General features: G+C 46.9%; 3 protein-coding genes across 3 annotated transcripts in view; all 3 read left to right on the forward strand.

The window, feature by feature from the left end:
• Positions 1 to 24,849, forward strand: part of HPX (hemopexin) — a 512,404-nt gene that overhangs the window by 160,429 nt on the left and 327,126 nt on the right. The gene's annotated exons all lie outside the window — the stretch shown is intronic.
• LOC310676854 (uncharacterized protein) lies at positions 118 to 10,437 on the forward strand (the record flags this gene model as incomplete). The annotated part of the gene is made up of 3 exons (XM_083439031.1): positions 118 to 196; positions 1,752 to 3,734; positions 10,011 to 10,437. The coding sequence occupies 3 exons, from the start codon at positions 118 to 120 to the stop codon at positions 10,046 to 10,048; spliced, it is 2,100 nt and encodes a 699-aa protein (XP_083295157.1). The 3' UTR covers positions 10,049 to 10,437.
• Positions 22,801 to 24,849, forward strand: part of LOC310675545 (uncharacterized protein) — a 288,356-nt gene continuing 286,307 nt past the window's right edge. The window contains exon 1 of the mRNA XM_083436372.1: positions 22,801 to 23,398. Coding sequence (XP_083292498.1) covers positions 22,997 to 23,398 — 402 coding nt within the window. The 5' untranslated portion in view covers positions 22,801 to 22,996. The remainder of the gene's footprint in view (positions 23,399 to 24,849) is intronic.

A 24,849-nucleotide genomic window follows, 5' to 3' on the forward strand; every position in this document is an offset into this window, starting at 1 on the left:
TTAGGTGTTCAGATAGACAGGACTGAAGATGGAAGCTTCTTGCTCAGTCAGAAAGGCAAGATTGAGCAGTTGCTTGAGAAGTTCAGAATGTCTGATTGTGCAGGGGTTAGGGCACCCATGGAGACAAGCCACGTGAAAGACAGTCGGCTAGCAGAATGTATTGAGTGCAAGAACGCTGAGCTCTTCCAGTCCCAGTGTAAATCCCTGGCATGGTATCAAGCGGGTGCTGCGTTACCTGCAGGATACCAAGGGCTTCAGTCTCAAGCTGTCAGCTGCAGGTGAGACGGCACTTACTTGCTGGGGAGATAGCGACGGGGCGAATCTGGATGACAGGAAGTCCGTATCTGGGATGGTAATAAACCTTGGGGAATCTCTAGTTGGGTGGAAGTCCCGGAAGCAAAGTCTCGTTGCGCTGTCCTCTACTGAGGCTGAGTTCATTGCACTGTCGGAATTGTGCAGGGAACTGGAGTTTTATAGATGCCTGGTGCAAGAGATCTATGGGGGTTGTTGCCTGCCCATCACTGTTTGGGAAGACAATCAACCCTGTCTGAAGTTGGCAGAATCTGGGCAGTTTAAGGCCAGAACCAAGCATCTAGACATACGTTTCCAGAATGCATGTCAAAGTGCCAATCCTATTGAAAGCAATCCTATCGAAACAATACAGCAATTAAGAGGAAGGAAAGAACAGAGCATTGTGTAGCAGATCATATTTCTGCTGTCTCAGAAGAGGACATTTCCTTTTTCTTTTAGGGTCCAGTGTGCTTTGAAGATGTCGCTGTTTGTTTCACGGACGAGGAGTGGGCAATGCTGGATCCTGACCAGAGAGCTCTGCATAAGGACGTCATGGAAGAGAATCGTGGGATCGTGGCCTCTCTTGGTAAGGGTCCCTGTGGGATCGTCCTATCTGCCTGGAAATTCAAAAAATACCTCTACGTGACAAGCCTCATACATTTCCACAGAGCTCAACAGCGCCCCCTATCACGCATGGGAACCTAACACCCCCACAATAAACCTTGAACAGCAAATTCCAGTTTTTTCTGTGAACCATCTTCTTCCAGTTCTGCCTTTCTATACCACGGTTGGGCTTGTCTGAACTGCCCAGGCATCTTAAATGTCAGCTTCAGTGTTGGTATCTGAAGAAGTGTGCATGCACACGAAAGCTCATACTAATAACAAACTCAGTTGGTCTCTAAGGTGCTACTGGAAGAAATTTTGTTTATTTAGCTTCAGAGTTGTGCGGAAAGATAAGTAGCTTCTGTCAAGTTTTCTGTTTTTGTTTTTGCTGCTGTCAGTCTTGGGTTGACCAGAGAGATGACTGACATTGGAGATGGAGGGGATGCCATGACTGGGCCAAACAAAATCCATCCCAGAGAAGAGCCAGGCTTATTGAATCTCAGGTAGTAGTAGCAGTAATAATAATAATAATAATAATAATAATAATAATAATAATAATAATTTTTATTTTTACTCTGCCCATCTGGCTGGGTTGTCCCAGCTGCTCTGGGCGGCTTCCAACACTTATATAAACCAGAAACATTAATCATAACAATCTGTCCCCATATAAAAAGTACATTAACTTTAAAATGAACAACTTACACTAGTGGCCAAAATTGTGGAAACCTTTTGGAGAAAGTGTATTTCAGAGCTTTGATACCTCAAAACACCACTTTTTGGGGAGTAATAGCATAAAACTATATATCAGTGGAAAGATAATTTAATGAAGAATGTAATGATTTTCTTCTGTCATGCAGGCATAGTCTCTCCATTCTTCAATCATCATAATAGTGATATCACTTCCCATCAAAGAATTCATACAGGAGAGAAACCCTATCATTGTGTGGAATGTGGAAAGAACTTCAGTCAGAGCTCCAATCTCACTAAGCATCAGAGAATTCATACAGGAGAGAAACCCTATCAGTGTGGGGAATGTGGAAAGAGCTTCAATAAGAACTCCAATCTCACTTCCCATCAGAGAATTCATACAGGGGAAAAACCCTATCAGTGTGTGGAATGTGGAAAGAGCTTCACTGATAGATCCTCTCTCACTTCCCATCAAAGAATTCATACAGGAGAGAAACCCTATCAGTGTGGGGAATGTGGAAAGAGCTTCAGTATGAGCTCTTCTCTCACTTCCCATCAAAGAATTCATACAGGGGAAAAACCCTATCAGTGCATGGAATGTGGAAACACCTTCAGTCAGAGAGGCCATCTCACTAAGCATCAGAGAATTCATACAGGAGAGAAACCCTATCAGTGTGACGAATGTGGAAAGAAATTCATTAGAAGCTCCAGTCTCACTTCCCATCAGAGAATTCATACAGGGGAGAAACCCTATCAGTGTGGGGAATGTGGAAAGAGCTTCAGTCAGAACTCCAGTCTCACTTCCCATCAGAGAATTCATACAGGAGAGAAACCCTATCAGTGTGGGGAATGTGAAAAGAGCTTCAGTCACAGCTCTGCTGTCACTAAGCATCAGAAACTTCATACAGGGGAGAAACCCTATCAGTGCATGGAATGTGGAAAGAGCTTTAGTCAGAGCTCCAGTCTCACTTCCCATCAGAGAAGTCATACAGGGGAGAAACCCTATCAGTGTGGGCAATGTGGAAAGAGCTTCAGTATGAGCTCCTCTCTCACTTCCCATCAAAGAATTCATACAGGGGAGAAACCCTATCAGTGTGGGGAATGTGGAAAGAGCTTCAATATGAGCTGCCATCTCACTTCTCATCAAAGAATTCATACAGGGGAGAAACCCTATCAGTGCATGGAATGTGGAAAGAGCTTCACTGATAGCTCCTCTCTCACTTCCCATCAAAGAATTCATACAGGGGAGAAACCCTATCAGTGCATGGAATGTGGAAAGAGCTTCAGACACAGCTCAGATGTCACTAAGCATCAGAGAATTCATACAGGCGAGAAACCCTATCAGTGTGGGGAATGTGGAAAGAAATTCATTACAAGCTCCAGTCTCACTTCCCATCAGAGAATTCATACAGGAGAGGAATCCTATCAGTGTGGGGAATGTGAAAAGAGCTTCAGTCAGAGCTCCTCTCTCACTTCCCATCAGAGAATTCATACAGGGGTGAAATCCTATCAGTGTGGGGAATGTGGAAAGAAATTCATTACAAGCTCCAGTCTCACTTCTCATCAGAAACTTCATACAGGGGAGAAACCCTATCAGTGCATGGAATGTGGGAAGAGCTTCAGTCAGAGCTCCAATCTCACTTCCCATCAGAGAATTCATACAGGGGAGAAACCCTATCAGTGTGGGGATTGTGGAAAGAGCTTCAGGACGAGCTCCCATCTCACTAAGCATCAGAGAATTCATAGAGGGGAGAAACCCTATCAGTGCGGGGAATGTGGAAAGGGCTTCAGTCAGAGCTCCAATCTCACTTCCCATCAGAGAATTCATACAGGAGAAAAACCCTATCAGTGTGGGGAATGTGAAAAGAGCTTCAGTCACAGCTCTGCTGTCACTAAGCATCAGAGAATTCATACAGGGGAGAAACCCTATCATTGTCTGGAATGTGGAGAGAGCTTCAATACAATCTCCCTTCTCACTTCCCATCAGAATATTCATACAAGAAAGAAACACTATCAGTGTGGGGAATGTGGAAAGAGCTTCAGGACGAGCTCCCATCTGACTTCTCATCAGAGAATTCATACAGGGGAGAAACCCTATCAGTGCGTGGAATGTGGAAAGAGCTTCAGTCAGAGCTCCAATCTCAATTCCCATCAGAGAATTCATACAGGGGATAAACCCTTTCAGTGCGTGGAATGTGGAAAGAGCTTCAGTCAGAGCTCCAATCTCAATTCCCATCAGAGAATTCATACAGGGGATGCTAGCAGGACTGACGTTTTTTGGAATGTTGACAGCGTTTAGTACGTTCATTGACTGAGACTTCCGGGCTGAGTGCCATCGATCATGGCTGCCTTCCTTTGATCTACGGAGGGAGAGCTCCGAGAAAGACAGGGTTTTTACCACTACGGCGACGCGGTAACCCCATGAAACCTACGGCCGTGGGACTCGGCGGGCGCCTTCAACGCGACCTCAGAACGTCTCTGGAGCTAAGAAAAAGGCTCCGGAGACCGGTGGGGGGGTCAGCGCGGTGCTGAGAGTCAAGCTCTACTTTCTCGGGAGCGACGTCGCAGTGCTGGGATCGGAGAGCATTCAGCCTCTTCTTTGGACAATTCGGATTACAAAAAAGAAGTACTCGTGAGTAAGAGAAATACAAAAATTTAAAGAAGTTAAGCTTTTGAATTTGGAAACGATTTAGGACTTCAAATTTCTTTGAAAAGATTCGGATTGAAGCGGAAAGGCTTAAACAGGAAGTCAGCCTTCCGCCTATAAATAGAAGAAAGTAAAGACTGTGTTTGCTAATACATGGAAAAAGGGATTAGAAATAACTAATCTGAAGTCTCTGGAAAGAATAGTCCCCCCTCGGGAGGAAGGGAAGAAGGGGGGGAATATTAAAGGACTTGTAACTTCCTTTGGAAAAGAGTTTTTAAGCATCGAAATCACCGCTCAGACTCCCAGGTCCTGAGCTGTCAAAACTGAAAGCAAGCCTCAGAAAGAGATCGCGGACAGCTTTTACAGGGAAATATAGCTATAACAGGACTAAATTGGCTACAGTTTGAATTTGTATCTTAAAATATTGAAACAATATTGCTATAAAGTTGAAGTAAAAGTCGGAAGATACTTTATTTCCTCAGACTTTTCGACTGTGGGGTCCCCCTGGTGGGCATGGACATTGTTACAAAGTAAGCAAAGTTTCTTAGTAACTTTCCACTGTTTAGGCTTCAGAATTGAAAACAAGTTGCAGCTGCAGCCTGACCTTGAGGATATCTTATGGCAGATGGGAAAGGGAGAGCTGAAACATTTCAAGAGAAAACTACCAGATCAGGAAAATCCTATCTCCCAGGAAGAAGAGGATCCTTAGACCCAACAGGAGGTGCTTCTGCACAACCAAAAGGAAGAGGGATGCCAACAACAGATGAGTTGATAAGTGCTGGATTTGCAAGAATACAAGGTTCAATAGATAAATTGACGGAAGAAGTTGCAGAAACAAAAAAAGAGGTGGCAGAAACAAAAAAACAAGTGGCGGAAACTAACAAAGGGGTAGCAGAGGCATCCTCTAAAATAGATCAAAATACTGCAAGTATTAAACAGAATACGGATTTGATTAGACAGTTGTTGGAGGAGTCTGCGAAAACAAGAAAGATTGCAGAAGAAGCTAGAGAAGCTGTTGCTGCTACAGAGGAGAAATTACCACCGATGAATAGACAACTTGAGGACCATAGAGCAAGATTTTCTATGATCGAACTAAAAGACAAGCAAACTAATCTTAGAATCAGAGGTGTGCCAGAAATTGAGAAAGAGAGTCTACGGGACCTTCTTACACAAGAGTTTGAAAAATTTTGGGATTTGGACCCGGAAAAAGAAGAATTCAAAATATTAAGTGCTTTTCGACTGGGAAAAACAAACAAAAGGATTAAAATCAGAGACTGCTTGGTTACATTAAGATCTAAAGAAGAAAGGAATAAGATTTTGGGACGGCACTTTCAAAAACCACTGGAAATTTCCCAGTCAAGAGCTGAAATTTTCAAAGACATTCCGAAACACCTTCTTGACCTTAGATCTAGATACAAAGACTTGGTCACTCAGTTGAGGAACAACAACATCATATTTAGGTGGGAATTTCCTGAAGGGCTTTCTTTTAGCTTTAAAGGAAGAAAGATAAAAATAAAATCAGTGGAAGATAAAAACAGCTTTTTGGACGCCTATTTGAATTTGAACCTGGATAAAAAGACACCACCCGGATCGGAAGAGGAGAAAACGTTGGGCGCGTCTGGAGGATTACAATAGAAAAAATACATCATGTCTCTGCAACTTTTAAGCTGGAATTGTAATGGTCTAAATTCGGTTCGAAAGAGGAAATCGATCTTCCATATTCTAAAAAAAGAACAATTGGACTTGATTTGCTTACAAGAAACACATGTGACTAGGCTCCACAGGAAAATTTTAATCAATAAAAGATTGGGTCAAGAATTTATCTCATCTGACAGAGGAGTAGTAATTTATGCTAAGGAGAGCCTATCACCAAAATTTATTTTCAAGGATGAGCAAGGAAGATATTTGGCAATTGAAATCCAATACCATGGACAGAAATATTTGATAGTGGGTGTATATGCACCAAATGAAGGAAAATCGGATTTTTTCAAAAAGTTGCATGAGACATTAATGGACTATCTGGAGTACAATGTGATTTTGATGGGAAACATGAATGGAGTTGTTTCAACAAATATGGACAAGGCACAACGGCAGGTAGTCACCAAAGATGGGAGGCTACCGAAAACTTTTTTTGAATTGACTGACAACTTGGATTTGCTTGACATATGGAGAACCAAAAACCCTTTAGGAAGAGAGGGAACCTTCTTTTCTGAAGCCAAAATGACCTGGACTAGAATTGACCAAATATGGATCACTAGAGGACTGGCACCGAAGATAAAAAAAGTAGAAATCTGCCCAAAGACTTGCTCCGACCATAATGCAGTAAAGATGGTAATGAACCTACAACCAAGTGGTTCCTTTAGATGGAGGATGAATGACTCTCTGTTTAGAGATGAGGAGATAACTAAGAAAGCCCAGAAAACCTTGAAAGACTATTTTGAGATAAATCTGAACACCACGGTGGAGAAAAGAACCATTTGGGACGCAAGTAAAGCTGTCATGAGAGGATTTCTGATACAACAGAACGCACTCATGAAGAGAATACATCAAGAAAAAAGAGAAAAGATATTGGAAAAGATTAAGGAAGGCGAAAAAAGACTGAGAACAAAACCAAAATCACAAGAAATTTTAAGAGAGATAAAGTTATATCAAGTACAGTACATGCAAATGATAAACCAAGAGATTGAATGGAAGATCAGACAAATGAGACAAAGAACATTTGAATCTGCGAACAAATGCGGAAAGTTATTGGCATGGCAAATTAAGAAGAGACAGAAAATGAATACAATAACAAATTTGGAAGTGGAGGGAAGAATTATACAGAACCCAGTTGAAATTAGGAGTGCTTTTCAAAAATATTTTAAACAGCTTTATTCTCAACAACCACAGAAGGAAGTAGACCTAGAGGAATTCTTGAAAGTGAATGGGCTACCGAAAATATCTCAAGAAAGCAGATTAAAACTGAGCTACAGGATAACAGAACAAGAGGTTGAGAGTGCCATTCAGAATATGCAATTGGGCAAGGCTCCAGGACCTGATGGGCTGACATCAAGATATTACAAATCACTGAAAGACTGGTTAATTCAGCCTTTGAAGGAAGTTTGTAATGACATACTTCAGGGGAAAAGAGCACCAGAAACGTGGAAAGAAGCTTTTGTCACACTTATACCAAAGACAGAATCTGAAAAACATCAACTTAAGAACTACCGCCCTATATCATTACTTAATGTGGATTACAAAATTTTTGCAGACATTTTGGCTAGAAGATTGAAGAAAGTTCTAGTAGAGGAGATTCACAAGGACCAAGCAGGCTTTCTCCCAGGAAGGCATCTATCAGACAATGTGAGGAATATAATAGACATTTTGGAACTTTTACAGGAAAAGATAAATACAAAAGCAGTTTTGATATTTGTGGATGCGGAGAAAGCCTTTGACAATATTTCTTGGAGCTTTATGAAGAATCTCCAAGGTATGGGGGTAGGCCAAGAATTTGAAAATGGTATAGGTGCAATCTATTCTGAACAAAAAGATAAACTAATTGTTAATAATGTTGTGACTGAGGAGTTCAGAATAGAAAAAGGAACACGGCAAGGTTGCCCTATCTCCCCTTTGCTTTTTATATCAGTCCTGGAGGTGCTGCTGAATATGATTAGAAAGGACCAAATGGTCAAAGGGATACAGGTCGGAGCTAAACAATATAAATTAAGAGCATTTGCAGACGATTTGGTTTTGACATTACAGGAGCCAGAATCTAGTGTGAAAAGAGTTCTAGAACTGATTCAAGAGTTTGGACGATTAGCAGGTTTTAAACTAAATAAAACAAAAACCAAGGTTTTGACAAAAAATCTAACAGAAATTGAGAAAGAAAGGTTTCAGAATGAGACAGGTTTGACAGTGGTGAAAAAAGTGAAATACTTGGGAATTACTATGACTCCAAAAAATGGGAATTTATATAAAGATAACTATGATAAATGTTGGGCGGAGATAAAGAAAGATCTAGAAATATGGTCTAACTTGAAACTCTCTCTATTGGGTCGTATTGCTGTGATAAAGATGAATGTATTGCCAAGAATGTTATTTCTATTCCAGACATTACAGATCATTGATAAAATTGATTGTTTCAAGAAGTGGCAGAAAGACATATCTAGATTTGTCTGGCAGGGCAAAAAGCCAAGGATAAAATTTAAATTACTAACAGATGCAAAGGAAAGAGAAGCCTTTGCCCTGCCAGACTTGAAACTCTACTATGAAGCAGCCGCTTTTTGCTGGCTGAAAGAATGGCTACTTCTTGAAAATACAGATATACTGGACTTAGAAGGATTCAATAATGTATTTGGTTGGCATGCATATCTATGGTATGATAAGGTCAAAGTCCACAGAATGTTCAAAATTCACATTGTCAGGAAAGCTCTGTTTAATGTTTGGGTTAGATACAAAGATTTTTTTGAAAATAAGACTCCAAGGTGGTTGTCTCCAATGGAAGCAAAAGCATTAAAAAAACTCAATATGGAGGCCAATTGGCCAAAATATTGGGAGATTCTGGAACAGGATGGAGATAAGCTGAAACTACAAATTTTGGAGCAGCTTAACAAGAAAGTGGATGTTAGAACTATTAAAATTGACTTAAATACAGAAAATATAAATAATCTGGGACAAAAGGTGAACAACAATACAGAAACCATCCAGAAATTGATACAGGAATCTACTTTGATACGGCAAACTGCGGAGAAAGCCAGGGAGAAAGCAGCTGCTGCTGAATGTAAAGTAACACAACTGGAGAGAGAGAGAGTCCCAGCCCTTCAGAGGCAGCTTGATGAACATAAGTTGACGCTTGCTATGATTGAACTTAAAGAAAAACAGACAAATCTGAGGATTAGAGCCCTACCTGAATTGGAGAAGGAAAGCTTGACAGACTTTCTCACACAGGAATTTGCTGACTTTGGGGATTTGGACTTGGGTCAAGAAGAGTTTAGAATTGTGAGGGCCTTCAGACTTGGAAGAGGAGGGAAAAAAGAGAAGAACAGATTCTTTCACCTTTGATGGACATGCCCAAGGATTAAGACATTCTGGGAGATGATATATAACGAAATGAAAAAGGTATTCAAATATACCTTTCTGAAGAAACCAGAGGCCTTTCTCCTGGGCATGGTCGGCCAATTGGTGTTAAAGAAGGATAGAACTTTTTTTATGTATGCAACAACAGCAGCAAGAATACTTATCGCGAAATATTGGAAGACACAAGATTTACCCACCAGGGAAGAATGGCAGATGAAGTTGATGGACTAGATGGAATTGGCGGAAATGACTGGCAGAATCCGAGACCAGGGAGAAGAGTTGGTGGAAGAAGACTGGAAAAAGTTTAAAGACTATTTACAGAAATACTGTAAAATTAATGAATGTTAGAAAAACGTTGGAATGAAGTTATATGGCTTTAGTAGAAATGCTATAAGGAACTAAGTATAAATAGATTAATAGAGCTTTAAAGGGAAAAATATGGTTAGAATGTGTTAAGACAATTATAGGATAGAAAACAGAAAGATGGAAAGGAATTGCTGAAACAATTAACACAAGTGGAATACAAAAAGGGAGGCGTGAGGAGGTCGAGGACATAAGGGAAAGAAAGTTAAGATGTTGAAATTGGATTGTGTTTTAAATGGTTTTTGTTTTGTTTTGCTTTGTTTGTTCCTTTTATTTTGTATTGTATGTTTTTTATGGTTTTTTGTAGTGTTGTGTTGAATTTGTTGGGAAACTAATAAATATTATTTTAAAAAAAGAAAAAGAAAGAGAATTCATACAGGGGATAAACCCTTCATTCTATAGCTTTAGGAGCCAGGCTAATATGCCCCTTTTTAACCAGGCCTTTGGCTGATTGACATCTAAGGCCCTTTTAACATGCGGTGGGGAGTTGAGTTAATGATGTGTATTTTGTGTTTTTATGTTGTGTTTTTATGTTGTAACCGTCCTGAGACATGTGGGAACAGGAGTCAACACTTAGAGGCCAAGGGGTTTTTGCCCCCCAATAGTATATTTGAGGGGGCCACCCCCCCCAGTTGATAGGCATTGCCATTCCAATGCCCTTTATGCATCATGTGATTGATTGTGCAAGGCAGGCCTTACCTGGCCCCTTCCTCCAATATTTTATTCAAGTTGGCATCCCTGGGTCGGGTGGTAGACAAATTAAATATAGACATAAATCACCTTCCTTTGCACATGTTTCAGCTTGCCAATATACTTATTTATTATCATTTTTAATATTTATGTGCCCTCCAATTGAAGATTTCACAACATAAACATACAAGATGAAAGCATGGCTTTCCCAAAAATAAAGTCAAGCCAGAGAAATCTCTCCTCCCCTTTTTTTGGATGGAGTTGCAAACTTTGTTGACCAGGGAATAGCTGTGGAAATGGTGCATCTTGATTTCAGTAAGGCTTTTGACGAAGTCCCCCATATTATTTTTGTGATTAAGCTTCTAAAATGTGGGCTGAATGAGGAAACTGTTAGGTGGATTTGAGTAACTGATCCCAAAAAGTCCTCCTCCATGGTTCCTCATCATCCTGGGGAAAAGTGACAAGAGGGGTGCTGCAGGGTTCTGTCCTGGGCCCGTTGTTGCTCAACGTCTTTATGAATGACTTGGATGAAGGAACTGAGGGGGTGCTCATCCCATTTGCAGAGGACACCAAACGGGGAGGGGAGGTCAATGTCGCAGAAGGCAGAATGAAGCTGTTGAACTGTTTCTTTAAATATAAAGGTTCATCATTGTTTCACCCGATGTGTATACCTTTAAGGGGCCAGAGCAAGGGCCAGAGCAAACTAACGAGATCCAGCTTTACAGCTGTGGGGCATAGCAGGTGCTGCTGAGTTGCATTGATTAAGCTGCATCAGGAATTGGGTGCCGTATATAAGGAGCAGCACCTAGCTCTGCCATTTACCCTGGGGATGGGTTGGTGGTTGGGTCGTGTTTGTTTGTAGATGTATTTGGTGTATAAGGAGTTTTTGTTTTTCTTATTAAAACCTTGTTTAAGTTATTTTTGAGTCCCCCCCTTTTTTTATGCATGGTCTCCCCAGCAAGCTCTCTGCAGCGTTACTACACTGCGAGAAGCCAACCAGAAGTCACCTCAACCCGATGGACTGGTGACCCCTCCTCCTTTTCCTCTCCCCCCAAGCCATCAATACAGCTAACACGATCAATATTCCCCCCCAGCCTCACACCTCCACACAGATCCCCACCCAACACCACTCCAGGTGACATAAAAAGACACTCCCCATTACCCAACAATCTACAACTCACTCTCAGCACCCCTCCCCACGCCTTACTAAGTAAAATAATTCCCCTTCTTGCAAGGATTTTTAAGGTACCAGTGAGCCACTCAAATTGTGTCCCAGAATTGACAGACGCAGCAGTGGAGAAAAAGAAAGTGATATTTATTGCTGAGCAATAAGTGACCCAGTGGAATCCTTTCCCAAAGACTGGGCCCCGGGCTCCAGCGCCTGAGGCTTTATTCCTGAGTACATACATGACATAATCGGATACAATCGCACACGGCAGCAAAAAGAAAACCAATGAGCGCATTCAAGCCTTGCCCCCTGATCATGTAAAGAGTTCCCTCCCAACTTCTGCTTTTTCAGTCTGAACATGCCTTTAACCTTTCCCCTGATTTATGGTAAGAAGGAAGAAAAAGGAACTTTGGCCCTTACGCTCCTACGCGGCCATCTGCTATGCCGGGACATTCTGCGGTTAGCATCTTCCTGTTTGAGCTACTCGGGACCCTGTCTGGACAGGGGGGAAAGTGCCAGCACAGCAGATTTATTGCTTCCCCCTTATGTGAGCGAGACATTGAGAAGAACAAGGGAAGGGAACTGGGGCAGAGTTCATTTCGGATTCTTCCGATCTAAGCAATTTGCTATAAGCTTTTGCAGAAGCCGTCATGATTCAAACATGGATTATATAAAAATCATTATAAGGATATATGGTTATATGGCTAACTGATGATATGAAAAGCATACGGGTAAAATTCCTCCAGGTGGTGCTGCTTCACCCTAACCTCAATAAAACAATCCACAAACAGGCTAAAATCTGACAAACAAGCAGCACATTGGGGCTGCCAGAGCATATCAACACCCTCATCCCTACCCCAACATACCAGTGATGTTAATAACATTAGCAACATTGCTTATGGACCCTATATCCAACATAGGCGTCACAAAGACGGTTGGAGGGTGGATGGCGGCCAACAGATTGAGGTTGAATCCAGACAAGACAGAAGTACTGTTTTGGGGGGACAGGAGGCGGGCGGGTGTGGAGGACTCCATGGTCCTGAATGGGGTAACTGTGCCCCTGAAGGACCAGGTGCGCAGCCTGGGAGTCATTTTGGACTCTCAGCTGTCCATGGAGGCACAGGTCAATTCTGTGTCCAGGGCAGCTGTTGACCAGCTCCATCTGGTACGCAGGCTGAGACCCTACCTGCCCACGGACTGTCTCACCAGAGTGGTGCATGCTCTGGCTATCTCCTGCTTGGACTACTGCAATGCACTCTACGTGGGGCTATCTTTGAAGCTGACCTGGAAACTACAACTAACCCAGAATGCGGCAGCTAGACTGGTGATTGGGAGCGGCTGCCGAGACCACGTAACACCGGTCTTGAAAGACCTACATTGGCTCCCAGTACGTTTCCGAGCAGAATTCAAAGTGTTGGTGCTGACCTTTAAAGCTCTAAACTGCCTCGGTCTAGTATACCTGAAGGAGCATCTCTACCCCCGTTGTTTTGCCTGGACACTGAGATCGAGCACCGAGGGCCTTCTGGCGGTTCCCTCACTGCGAGAAGCCCAGTTACAGGGAACCAGGCAGAGGGCCTTCTCGGTAGTGGCGCCCGCCCTGTGGAACGCCCTCCCACCAAATGTCCAAGAGAAGAACAACTACCAGACGTTTAGAAGATATCTGAAGGCAGCCCTGTTTAGGGAAGCTTTTAATGTTTGATGCATTGTGATATTTTAATATTTTGTTGGAAGCCGCCCAAAGTGGCTGGGGAAGCCCAGCTAGATGGGCGGGGTATAAATAATAAATTATTATTATTAAGACACTTAACACCGTTTCACTGACCACTTCCTATCGCAAACAACAGGGAGGATGGCCTGACCTTGAACAAAGAACTCCATGCCAGCTGAGACCTAGGACCAACTGGCTAAATGCCAGATGGCCCATGAAACCCCAAATAAACACCTATATGACTACATAGGGGATACTTTCTGCAACCCACCCCCCACTCTTTAACCCAAATCTAATTTTAACCTCTAGGTCAGCGCAATTTCTCTGGTTTGATAGACAATACAAGGTGAGAGACACAGGGCAACCCGAACGGGCTGGCATGGAATCACCCTATATAGCAGATAAGCAAGATGGCTAGCTTAAAAGCAATTACCTTAAATGTGAGGGGGTTGGGAAACCCCATCAAAAGAAAATGCATCAGCTTGTATGTAAACACCATGAAACCACACATCGCCTTCCTACAATAAATACACAACCCTCCCAAACTCCTGAGCGATCCCTGCTTCAGTCAACAATGAGTTGCACCTGGCTCAGCAAAGTCCTGTGGAGTAGCCATAATACTCAGTAGAGACCTGAACTTCAAAGCCACAACAGTCCTAAAAGACAAAAGAGGCAGACTCATTTTTGCTAAAGGGGGACTAGATGGCAAAACTAAACTGACAGTTGGCTCCATATATGCCCCAGACTTGAAACAGCTGGAGTTCATCCAAAAAACATTAAACAAGTTCCTCTCCTCCGAAGGGGAAGCAATTCCGGGTGTGTGTGTGTGACCTCAACCTAAATATGAAAAGCATATCCCTGAAAGACAACCCCATGGTCACCCTACAACCCCATGGTCAACCTTCCTCCTAAGGAAACCCCAACAATTAGGGACTCTTACAATTTGCTAAAAATGCTAAAAACAGGGGTCTCTGACATTTGGGGTGAAGAAAACCCAGGAGACACCAGCCACACATTCTTGCCTGGGCGCCATGGCACAGTGTCCCTCTGGACAGCATTCTGCTCACACAAGGTCTGATCCCCTCAGTAGAATCAATCAATGTAGGTAACACTAAAATCACAGATCACGGACCCAGTAGAAGTTACCCTCAAAATAGGAGGGGGCACACAAGCCACCCCATCATGGTCCTTCAGTCCCATCCTAACCACAAATAAACAGAGAGAGTCTCACAGAAACTCTCCCAAACTACTTCAAGGAAAACAATGTCGACAACAAACAACCCCCCTCCTATGGGATGCGATGAAAGCGGTCACCAGAGGAGCTTGCATAAAAGAGAAAGCATCCCTTAAAAAACAAACCTCCATAAAAGTTAGCAAGATAGAACAAGACATCACGGCCCTCTCACCATGCTACAAACAAACAGGATCTTAAAAAGTCCTTAAAGCTATAGAACAAAAACGGAGAGAACTAGATTCCCTAGAAATCAACAAAACAAAGATCAACATTCTATACTCTAAACAATGCTTAGTCCATGTTTCACAAGCGTACAGTAAGGTTGGCAGTACAGTAGCTTTGTAAACAAACATTTTGGTTTCCCTGCAAATCTCCCGGTCCTCAAACACTCTGCACTTCAATTGGGAGAAAGCCACACACCCAGAGCTCTGGCAATGCTGGATTTCGGCATCAATGTTGGCCCTTGTGGAAGGACAGCTGCCTAGGTAGAAGTGATTGACATTTCCCACTGTTACACCACTGAATTGTGGATTTGTGGCACTGCAGAGGGGTCATTTTGTACTTGGTGCAGCAATTTGTTTTTTTGGATGTTGAGTGATAGGCCAAGCTTCTCGTAAGCTTCTGTAAGCTTCTGTGAAGATATTTAGGATGGTTTGGAGGTCATCCTCTGAGCGTGCGCACACTACGTTGTCATCAGCATACTGAAGCTCTATGGCAGAAGTTACAGTAACCTTACTCTTTGCTTTCAGCCTGCTCAGATTGAAGAGCTTTCTTTCCGAACCCCAAGTCCACGGTCTTCTTCCGACCGTGGTTTTTAGCGGGTCTCCGCCTTGCCGTGGCGGTCAGACCCTTCTTTTCAGGGAGCAGTCTCCTCCGCAGCGGAGGAAATCCGCCATTAGCCAGCGCGTCAACCCGGAAGCCACGAGATATGATTTCTACTCCGGTGGTGAGTTTCCCTTCGACAACATGTAGGATCATGGCAATGAAAATAATGAATAGAGTTGGGCAATAACACAACCCTGTTGACACCTGAAGGGGTAAAAAGCCAAAGAGGGGAGAATATCATAAGAGAAGCTGTAAACAATTAAAAAAACACTTAGAGTTCAGCATTTTATTCATTTAAATATTATCACCTTTACATATAATTACTACTGTTATTTTCTGCTCAGTCTAATTTCCTTCACTTAGTTTGGCTGTGGTAGAAATGAAGGGACCAAACCTTTGTTAATTTGGAAACAGTGAACAAATTATTAAACATTTTCCTTATGTGGGTTTTGAGTTCTCTTAGAGGTTCACGTATCCTGTTTGAAAGGGGAAATTACCGTATTTTTCGCTCGACAAGACACACTTTTTTCCTCCTCAAAAGTAAGGGGAAATGTCTGTGTGTCTTCCTGAGTGAATATGTGGTCCCTGGAGCCGACTGGCCCAAGTTCAGAGGCGAAAATCAGATCGCATGTTACAGAGGAGGGAAGTCTGCAGAGAGGAGGCTGCTGGGGTTCCTCTATCAGGCATATTTTGATGTGTGTGTGGAGGCGTGTGAGTCGTGTTGCTGCACAGGAAAGCGCGTGGTTAAAGGGGGCGTTGGAGTGACCTTGTGTGTGGAGTCTCTCGATCTGTATGGCATCCGAAGACTACCGTCTGTTCATCAGCCCTGCTCCCCTTGCCTAATTATTGTAGCACCTTCCTAAGGATTCAGTTGCGACTCCTGCTGCATATGGTTTTAACTGGGTAGTCAAAGTCAGCTGCTGCTCCCCTCTTCTTGTTCTTGTTCCTTTCTGGCAGGGAGTGCACAGCCGGAGTGAATCCCTTTCCTGCCCTCTGCCTCAGGGTCTTACTGCCCACCCTCTTCTGTTTTCGGTTGCTGTGTTTGCTCGGATCGGGCCAGCAATGGTGTCTGCTTGGTGCGAGGTGACGCAGCTAGGAAGGAATCAGCAGGCAGACACGATCCTTTCCCCTTCCGTTGCTCAGCGCCGGCCGCGGCACCGTCACCTCGCAGCAAGCAGACACGCTAAGCAAGGAGATTGGTGGCAGACGAAGGCAGGAAAGAGCAGGGAAATCCCCTGCCCTCCTGGCAAGCAGAGCAGAAAGGATCGCGTCCTTCCTGTTAATTCCTTCCTAGTCACACTGTGCGCAGGCTCCAGCCCACCCGGCTCAGCTTCCGGCGGCTAGGAGCGCAACCGACAACTGCCTCCTCCTCCTCCTCCTCCTCTCTGTGCTCCGGTGCTGCTGCGTCCAGGGAAGCATTCTAGGGACGCGCAGGCAGCCAGAAAACATGCAGGTGGGGGGCCAGCAGGGGAAGTAGAGGGGCGAATGAACCCCCTGGCCAGGTTGTCACCCAAGTACTCTCGGAGGGCCCCAAGTTCAGGGGCTGACAAGGCATAAATGCGGCCGAAAGGAATCTCTGCTCCTGGCTGCAAGTCAATAGGACAATCGTAAGTCCGATGGGGTGGCAAAGCCTCAGCCCCCTTTTTCTCAGACACATCCACCAAATCCTGCTGGGCTCCAGGATTAGGCCGACATCTGGTAACCCCGCCCCGTTTGGGGCAGCCCCCTGCAAAGTGGAAGAACTGAGGGCCGGCTGGTGAGGCTTCCCAGGTGCGGCGGCAACACGGGGGTTGGGCACAGACGTCGTGGCAGAAAGACGATGAGAAACACAACATCCGCTGCACCCAGGAAATGGCGGGGTCATGTCGGACCAAGCAGAGGCTTCCAAGGACCACAGGGAAATGTGGCATCTGGACTAGTTGAAACGTTAACAGTTCCTGGTGCAGGGGTGCCACTAACCTGGCCAGTGGACAGGGCTCACGGGTAATGGGTCCTGATGCGAGGGGGTCCCCTCCAGACCCACCACTGAAATGGGCGAGGCTTTCACCACTGATGCTACTTGATACTTCTCAGTGGAACTGATGTCCATGAAGACGCCAGAGTCAATCATTGCCTCCAGGGCCAGCATGCCCCCCTGGGGAAAGAGAATATGGATAGGGAGAAGGAAATGGGGTGCACAGGGATTGAGCCTCAGCTGAGCCCCTCTGAGCACAGCTGGGGCTTGGCGTTTCCCAACCTCTTCGCCGGACACTCTGCTGCGAAACGCCCCCCCCCAATACAAGCCCAGTCCCAGGGCCCGCATCAGACTCTTCTCTTGGCTAGAGAGAGCGGCGGGCCTCACCTGCTTGCATGGGCTCCACTTCCAGCCCCACTGCAGCGCTGGACCCCGGGGACTCCCTCGATCGGCACTCGGACAGGCGTGTGTCAATGTTAATACGCAACTTGATAAAGTCTGTCAGGGCTGCTGGGGGGGGGGTCACCCACGCCAGTTCATCCTTAAGGCAGGGATGAAGTCCCTGATGGAAGTGGAACCGTCAGGCAGCTGCACAGAGGGTGTCCACAGCCCACCAACGGAGCTCTGTGGCGGACTCGGGAACTGGGCGAGCCCCCTGCCGGAGGTTCTGCAGGGCCATCTCAGCCGCCAGGGCGTGATTCAGCTCCCCGAACGTGCCCTCCAGGGTGGCAATGAAGTCGTCCAAATTCCCCAGCAGATGGTCGCTGGCCTGAAGGTACAGAGAGACCCAAGAAAGTGCCGGGCCCACGAAGAGGCTGACCATAAAGCACACGCGGCTCCGTGGGGTGGGGAAGTCTGTCTCACAGGTGGGGAAGATCAGCCAACACTGACTGACAAAGCCTCAAAGGGCCCCATGTGTTGGTTTCTATTTCCCTCACTGAGCAGCAACTGCATGTCACAAGACATTGTTGACATTCCACAGTCCAAGTTACTGTTGGGTTCCCACGGGAATGGGAGACTGGATGTGACATACACTGGTTTCCTGTTTTTCAGCGTTCTCTCGGTTTCTTTGTGCCGAGAGTAAGTCTCTTCTCTGCTCTCACAGAGGCAAGATGTATGTTTGTGTGTTCTCGGTATAGCTGAGAAATAAACATGAGCATGTAGCACATCCTGCTTTATCCTTTCGTCTGCGGACTACGCTCTGCTGGGCTAAAGATAAGACGAGCCAGTCCAGATGGGCCAGAGCTGGACAAATTCCAACACCCTGCTCCCCCATGAACCTCTCTGGTTATGGGACCGGGGAGCGCGTCAGGCTGGGGCCGCAGCAGGGGCCGCTCAAAGTGCTTGAACCTCCCCCTAGAACATAGCTCCCTGGGTGTCGAGGTTCTGCCGCACCGTGGTGAGATCTACAGGCTGGGCTCCGTCCATCTTACACCCTGGCCGGGACATAGGTTGGCCACAGCAAACTTTTACGGTTTATGGGCGGTCAAAGTCCTGGTGGAGGACATCAGGACCCGGGTGGGAGCAGGAATGGGAATCCGGAAGCCAGGAGTCCAGAAGCCAAGGGTCCGAGGATGAGGAAGCCAGGAGTCAAGAAGCCCAAGGAAGGAAATGTTTTGCTGTGGCAAAGAGCCAAAGGGAAATGCTGACCTTCTATCCCTTTCCGGCTCTGGCCACCAGGTGCTGTGAGTGAGCAATCGGCCTCACCTGTGCAGCCGCGCCTTGCCTCTTCAGAACAAACTTAGGAAAGCCCTAGTCCTGCAAAGCCCTAGCGGTCCCAGGGCCTGGCTCCGGCATGCGCTCCTGACAAGAACACTCCTTCTTGGGGAGTAATATCATAAAATTATGTATCAATGGAAAGATAATAGAATCAAGAATGCAATTACCTGTATTCTATCAAAATTTATAGCCAAATAACTAAAAAAAGGAAGCACAACTTGCTTAGGTTGACTTGCTATGTGATTCCTAACAAGTTGGTTGGTTTTTTTGTCTTCTTTCATTTCGTGAGTTTGAAGAACATAATAGAAGAAAAGATAAATATGTGAGAAGAAGAATCGGAGAAGATTTACATCCCACTTGCATTACACCTACCTTGAAGCACCCAGGTAGTGTGATGACCTGGGGTTGGATGATAGCAAAAGGTGTGGGCAGAATTTGCTGCATTAATGGGAATGTAAAATCCCCAAATACATTCATCAAATACTTGAGCCCAAACTGAAGCCTTCCGCATGTGATCTTTCCCCAGATACTGAAGCATTATTTATTCATTTATTTTATATTTCAACAGGATTCAGCTCCATGTCATGTTACTCCTTTGTGCAAAAGGCGGTTTTAATATAATCATATTCCACTGCTGGAATGGCCTGGTGGGTTCTGTCCCAGCCGTTTTGTTGGCTGGGGCCCCCTCCCCGGCAGCCCTGGCCCTCTCCCCTTGAGAACCAAATACAAACTATACAAGAACCCAAAGAGTCAGTGGAAGCTAATTTTAACAATAACAACAACACAGAAAAACTTACATTTATACTCCAATTAAACGAATCCCCAGCCCCAACTAAACGTTTATCCCACCCCCAAGAGAGGGAAGCCCAGGCCAGGGGAACAGAGGGGGACCAAGGTGGGGGCGGTGGGGTTGGACCACCCCGGGTGCCATCCTGAGGGGGGTGACATTCGTCCTGCCGCCCGCCCGCCCGCGCCCGCAATTCCTAGCGTACCCCGAGCCTTCGAGGGAAGGGGGAGCTGCGCTGATTTGTCGCTTTGCCCTCTCCCCTGCCTGCCTGCCTGGCTCTGAGCCATTCAAAGGGAATAAATGCAATTTGTCTGGTTTTCTTACCCTCCCTTGAAAAGAAAAAAACAGAGGACACGCAGCAAGCTTGAATTATGATTGCAAGTGAGTAGCAGCAGCAGCAGCCCAGAGCTGGATGGACCCTGAGGAGGGCCAGGGCCGTCTTTACCTGGGGGGTGGAAGGGGTGGGGGCCAGGGGCTGCCACTGAAGCCGCCTAAGCTCTTAGCCATCTACCTGTTAAGAAGTAATCAACAATTTTGATCAAGCTAGAAAAACAAAACACATATATAGCCAAGTCCTTTAGAGATATATACTCAGCAGCCCCTCTGCCTGAGCGATAATCCCTGGCATCCCGATACCTGAGTGCCAGACAGGTAGCCATTCCAGAAATAACAAACCCAGAGGAAGACAAAAGGGTGGGATGAACTTGGCTGGGAAACAGGGAAATGCAAAATCTCTTTTGTGACCCTCGATGGGTGTTTGGTGGAGGGCAAGGGGAACCATGGGGCAGGGTCCAGGATGCTCGGATTACTGCCACCAGATGTATGAGTGATGTAGTTTGGGGGGGGGTGTAACCTGGGGATTAGCAGCTAATAAAATTTGGGGTTCTCTTTTCTTCAGGGCTTCCCTCCTGTTCCACCTGGTGGCAGGTGGGAGTCCTGTCGTGACAGGCTTCAGTCAAGACCAATTTGCTCTGCTATTCCTGGTTGGTGTCCTTGTCTTTTGTCCACGGGAGCCTCCGATTTCTCCGTTAACAATTCTCAAGGGTGCCGTGCACTGAAATTAACTAAATTGGGGGGCAATGGGCAGATCTTTGCACCCCGGTAGCGCATATGCTAAGGACAGCCCTGGAGGGGCAGCCAAGCATAGGATCGGGTCTGCCCAGAAAGTGAGGGGGGGGGGTGACACCTGCGGGCAAGGAAAGGGGGGGGTCTGCAGTCACCCCTCCAGTCCAGCCCTGGGGGTGTTAAGGGGGAAATCCGAGGGCACCAACCAGGAGACCTTGGAGCAAAACAGCAGCCTGTAGGCTTGGCCTTTATTGGACTGTTGCAACAGGGTGCTCCCCTCACTTGCAGGAAAATGGTGTGCCAGGCCTTATATGGACTCTGGAAATTGCCCCCCTGGAGATCAAGACCCCCCCCCATTCCCTCCATTTCTGACTTCTAGGCTGAGTTTCCTTCCTGCCTGCAAAGCCCTTTTCCCTGCAAACTGTTCCTCCGGTTTCTGGCCAAGGGAAGGAGATGCTCAGAGCCCCACCGATAGCCTCACCCCCAAAAGGAGATCTGGCCATTGAGGTAGCCAGGGGGGCAGCTGCCCCCCCCCTAAATCCACAGAAAAATAAAGATCTGAGCTTTTGCCAAGCAAGAGAGGGCTGAGCTGGGGGACTCGGCTTGGCAAGGGTTAAAGGGAACCGAGCTGCCTTCCTAGAGAGGACAGGAAGGGGGGGCAGGTCCTCCATTGCCAAGGCCCCTCCCTCCCCAGTCCTTTCCTGCTTCGGTGTCTCTCCCGGGATCTGGTGAGTCTCCTCTCTCTCCGGGATCTGGTGGGTCTCCTCTCTCTCTCGGGATCTGGTGAGTCTCATCTCTCTCTGGGATCTGGTGAGTCTCCTCTCTCTCTGGGATCTGGTGAGTCTCCTCTCTCTCTGGGATCTGATGAGTCTCCTCTCTCTCCGGGATCTGGTGCGTCTCCTCTCTCTCTGGGATCTGGTGAGTCTCCTCTCTCTCTGGGATCTGGTGAGTCTCCTCTCTCTCTGGGATCTGGTGGGGGTCCCAGGGCTGCAGCAGGGGAGGGGGCCTGGGGGGCCTGATCTGCTCCTGCAGGGGGGGGGATCCCAAGTCAGGGAGGAGAGGGTCCTGCCAGGGAGGGACCGGGTCTGCCACGCTCTCCTTCCTGCAGAGCAGAGGATCCCAAACTCAGTTGGCCCTCCGCCCCCCCCCCCTTCAGAAAAGATCTCCCTTCTTTACACAAAGGAATCCCTAGGACTTTAACTCTGTGTGACATCGCTCATCGTCATTGCACAAGGGAGGAAACATGTGCAAGTGGTTTTCCAAAGCTGGACGAGGAGGTGGACTAGCCCTCCCTCCCCCCCCAAAAAAAGAAAAGGTGAGAGAGAAAGGCCAGGGATAAAGAGAGGGATCCCAGCCCCTAGTCTGGCTGCTGCATTGGGGACCAGTTTCCCAGTGTCTCCCAGGGCAGCTCCCCACGGAGGCCAGTGCAGCAATCCCCTCGCACCCAGAGCAGGGCATCCCAGGACCACATCCTCTCTGTCCCAAAGGGGTTCTTGCTGGCAAAGCAGCCGGAAATGGGCGCTGCTACTCCCTGAGCCTCCAGGGACCTTGGCATCAATGGCTGTGTGTGTGCTAAGATATCTAAGAGAATAATAATGTCCAGATACATTCCTGGCCCTCAGAGCAAAGAAAAAGGGACCCCACCCCAGGAGTCTGTCTGGAGAGCGGCAGAGAGACCAAGTTCAAGTAAAGGAGACAAAAGCAGGAGGAAAATGTGCCCTGAAGTGGGGGTGGTGGGGAGGAGCAACTCCTGAGGACCCCCAGGTGAGGACCCCCACTAGAGCCAGGCATCCATTTTTCAAATGACTCCCTTGTCAGTCAGTTCTGACTTCATGCATTGACTGGAAGGGAGGAGCAACCAGGCTGATTCATCTCCCAGAAATCCCTTCCGTTGCCTCCACATTCTGCATTGCAATCTTCTTTCTAGGAGAGCTAGAGGAGTCTTCTCCTCCTCCTCCTCCTCCTCCTTCTCCTTTGTCTTTTCAAAAAGATATTTCATGGTCCAGTCTAGCCCTGGTTCCTGGCAAGACTCATCCATGCTTGTTCAGGGATCCCGTTTCTTCTCCTGGCCTACAAATTCTGTAACAGAACAATGTATTTGCTTTGTAGGATTTGCTAGAGCTTCTCATTAAGACGGACAGAACTTGGCAGAAGACCAAAGGGTTCCTTCTCACCTCTTAGAGACTTCCTGAGAGCACAGATGGATGAGCAAGACTCAGCTGGCCCTGAAGCAGGAAGAGGCCATGCCATCCAAACTGGGAGCAGTGGGGGCTTCTGGGAAAACTCTGTGCAGAAGATCCTGGGTGAGGAGGACACCCTCCGCTCAGAGGTGCAGATCCAGCAGTTCGGGAGGTTCTGCTGCCAGAAGGCCAAAGGACCCCGAGAGGTTTGCAGCCGACTCTACCACCTTGACCATCAGTGGCTGAAGCCAGAAAGGCACACGAAAGCTGAGATGCTGGACCTGGTGATCTTGGAGCAGTTCCTGGCTGTCCTTCCCCCGGAGATGGAGAGCTGGGTGAGGGACTGTGGAGCGGAGACCAGTTCCCAGGCGGTGGCCCTGGCCGAAGGTTTCCTCCTGAGTCAGGCAGAGGAGAAAAAGCAGGTGAGGGAGACTTTCCTCTGGATACTATCTTGACCAGAGCCAGGGCCTTTTCGGATGTGGCTCCGTCCTGGTGGAACGCTCTTCCTAGCCCGCTCACACCTCCTTTATAGGACCAGTGGTAACAGTAGTTGGCCCTAGCGAATATTAACCACTCTCAATTTTACTTGACTTGATCATGGATGGAGGACTTGACCTGGCGTGTGTAACAGAGACTTGGTTGGATGAAGCAGGTGGGCCTGTCCTTGCCGCTGCTTGTCCACCAGGTTTCTCTTACGCACAGCAACCCAGGCCTTGTGGGCGGGGAGGGGGGGTTGCAGTGATTTTTAGGAAGTCATTAGTTTGCACCAGGCGTCCTATTGGGAAGACCCAGTTCTCTGAGTGCATGTTCTGGAAGTTGGGCAATAGGGGCAGTACAGGATTCCTTTTGGTGTACCGACCTCCCCGCTGCACCAAGGATTCCCTGCCCGAGCTGCTTCAGGTCGTGGCGGATGTTCTCCTGGAGACACCTAGCTTGGTTGTCCTGGGGGATTTTAACATCCATGCTGACACGACCTTACAAGGGGCCGCTCGGGACTTCTTGGAAAGCATGGCCTCCATAGGGCTGTCCCTGAATAAGTTTGGCCCAACCCATAGCCGCGGACATGCCTTGGACCTGGTGTTTACCTCTATGGATGTTGGTGATCTGACACTAATTAAAAGCGAAACGAAAGAAGTGCCATGGTCAGATCACTTCCTGGTGCAACTTGACTTCTCTGCGACCCATCACCTCTGCAGGGAGGTGGGGCCGATTCGGATGGTCCGCCCCTTAATGGATCCGAATGGTTTCCAGAGAGTGGTAGGGGATGCTTTATCCCATGTTGATGGCCTTTCAGTTGATTCCCTGGTGGCCCACTGGAATGCGGAGTTAACCAGGGCTATTGACTGTTTGGCTCCGAAGCGCCCTCTCCGATTGCATGGAGCCCGGGCAGCCCCGTGGTTTTCCACGGATCTGAGGGCAATGAAACAATCGTTGAGACGGCTAGAGCGCCGGTGGCGGATGACCCATTCTGAAGCTGACCGGACACAGGTTAGAGCTCAATGTCGAGCCTACCAAGTGGTGGTAGCGACGGCGAAGAAGACTTTCTTCACCGCCTCTATTGCATCTGCAGAAAACAGCAGCAGGAGACTTTCAGGTGGTCCGCAATTTAGCGGAACCACCTGCTACATCGGGGTCCAGTACGGGCCACATGATCTCCTGCAATAATTTTGCAAAGTTTTTTTGCAGAGAAAGTCACTCAGATTCGGGAAGATGTAGACGCCACTGTGGGAGCAGGGCCGGGGCGGGAGAGTGCTAGAGTCCTGTCTAGTCAAATTGCATGGGATCAATTCCTTTAAAAAAAATAATAATAATATTTATTGGAAATTTAAAGTTACAAGAGAAAAGAAAGAAAGAAAAGCAAGAAAAGCGAGAA

The sequence above is a fragment of the Podarcis tiliguerta genome (assembly GCF_965153285.1).
Source record: "Podarcis tiliguerta genome assembly, chromosome: 4".
NCBI classification, from domain to species: Eukaryota; Metazoa; Chordata; class Lepidosauria; order Squamata; family Lacertidae; genus Podarcis; species Podarcis tiliguerta.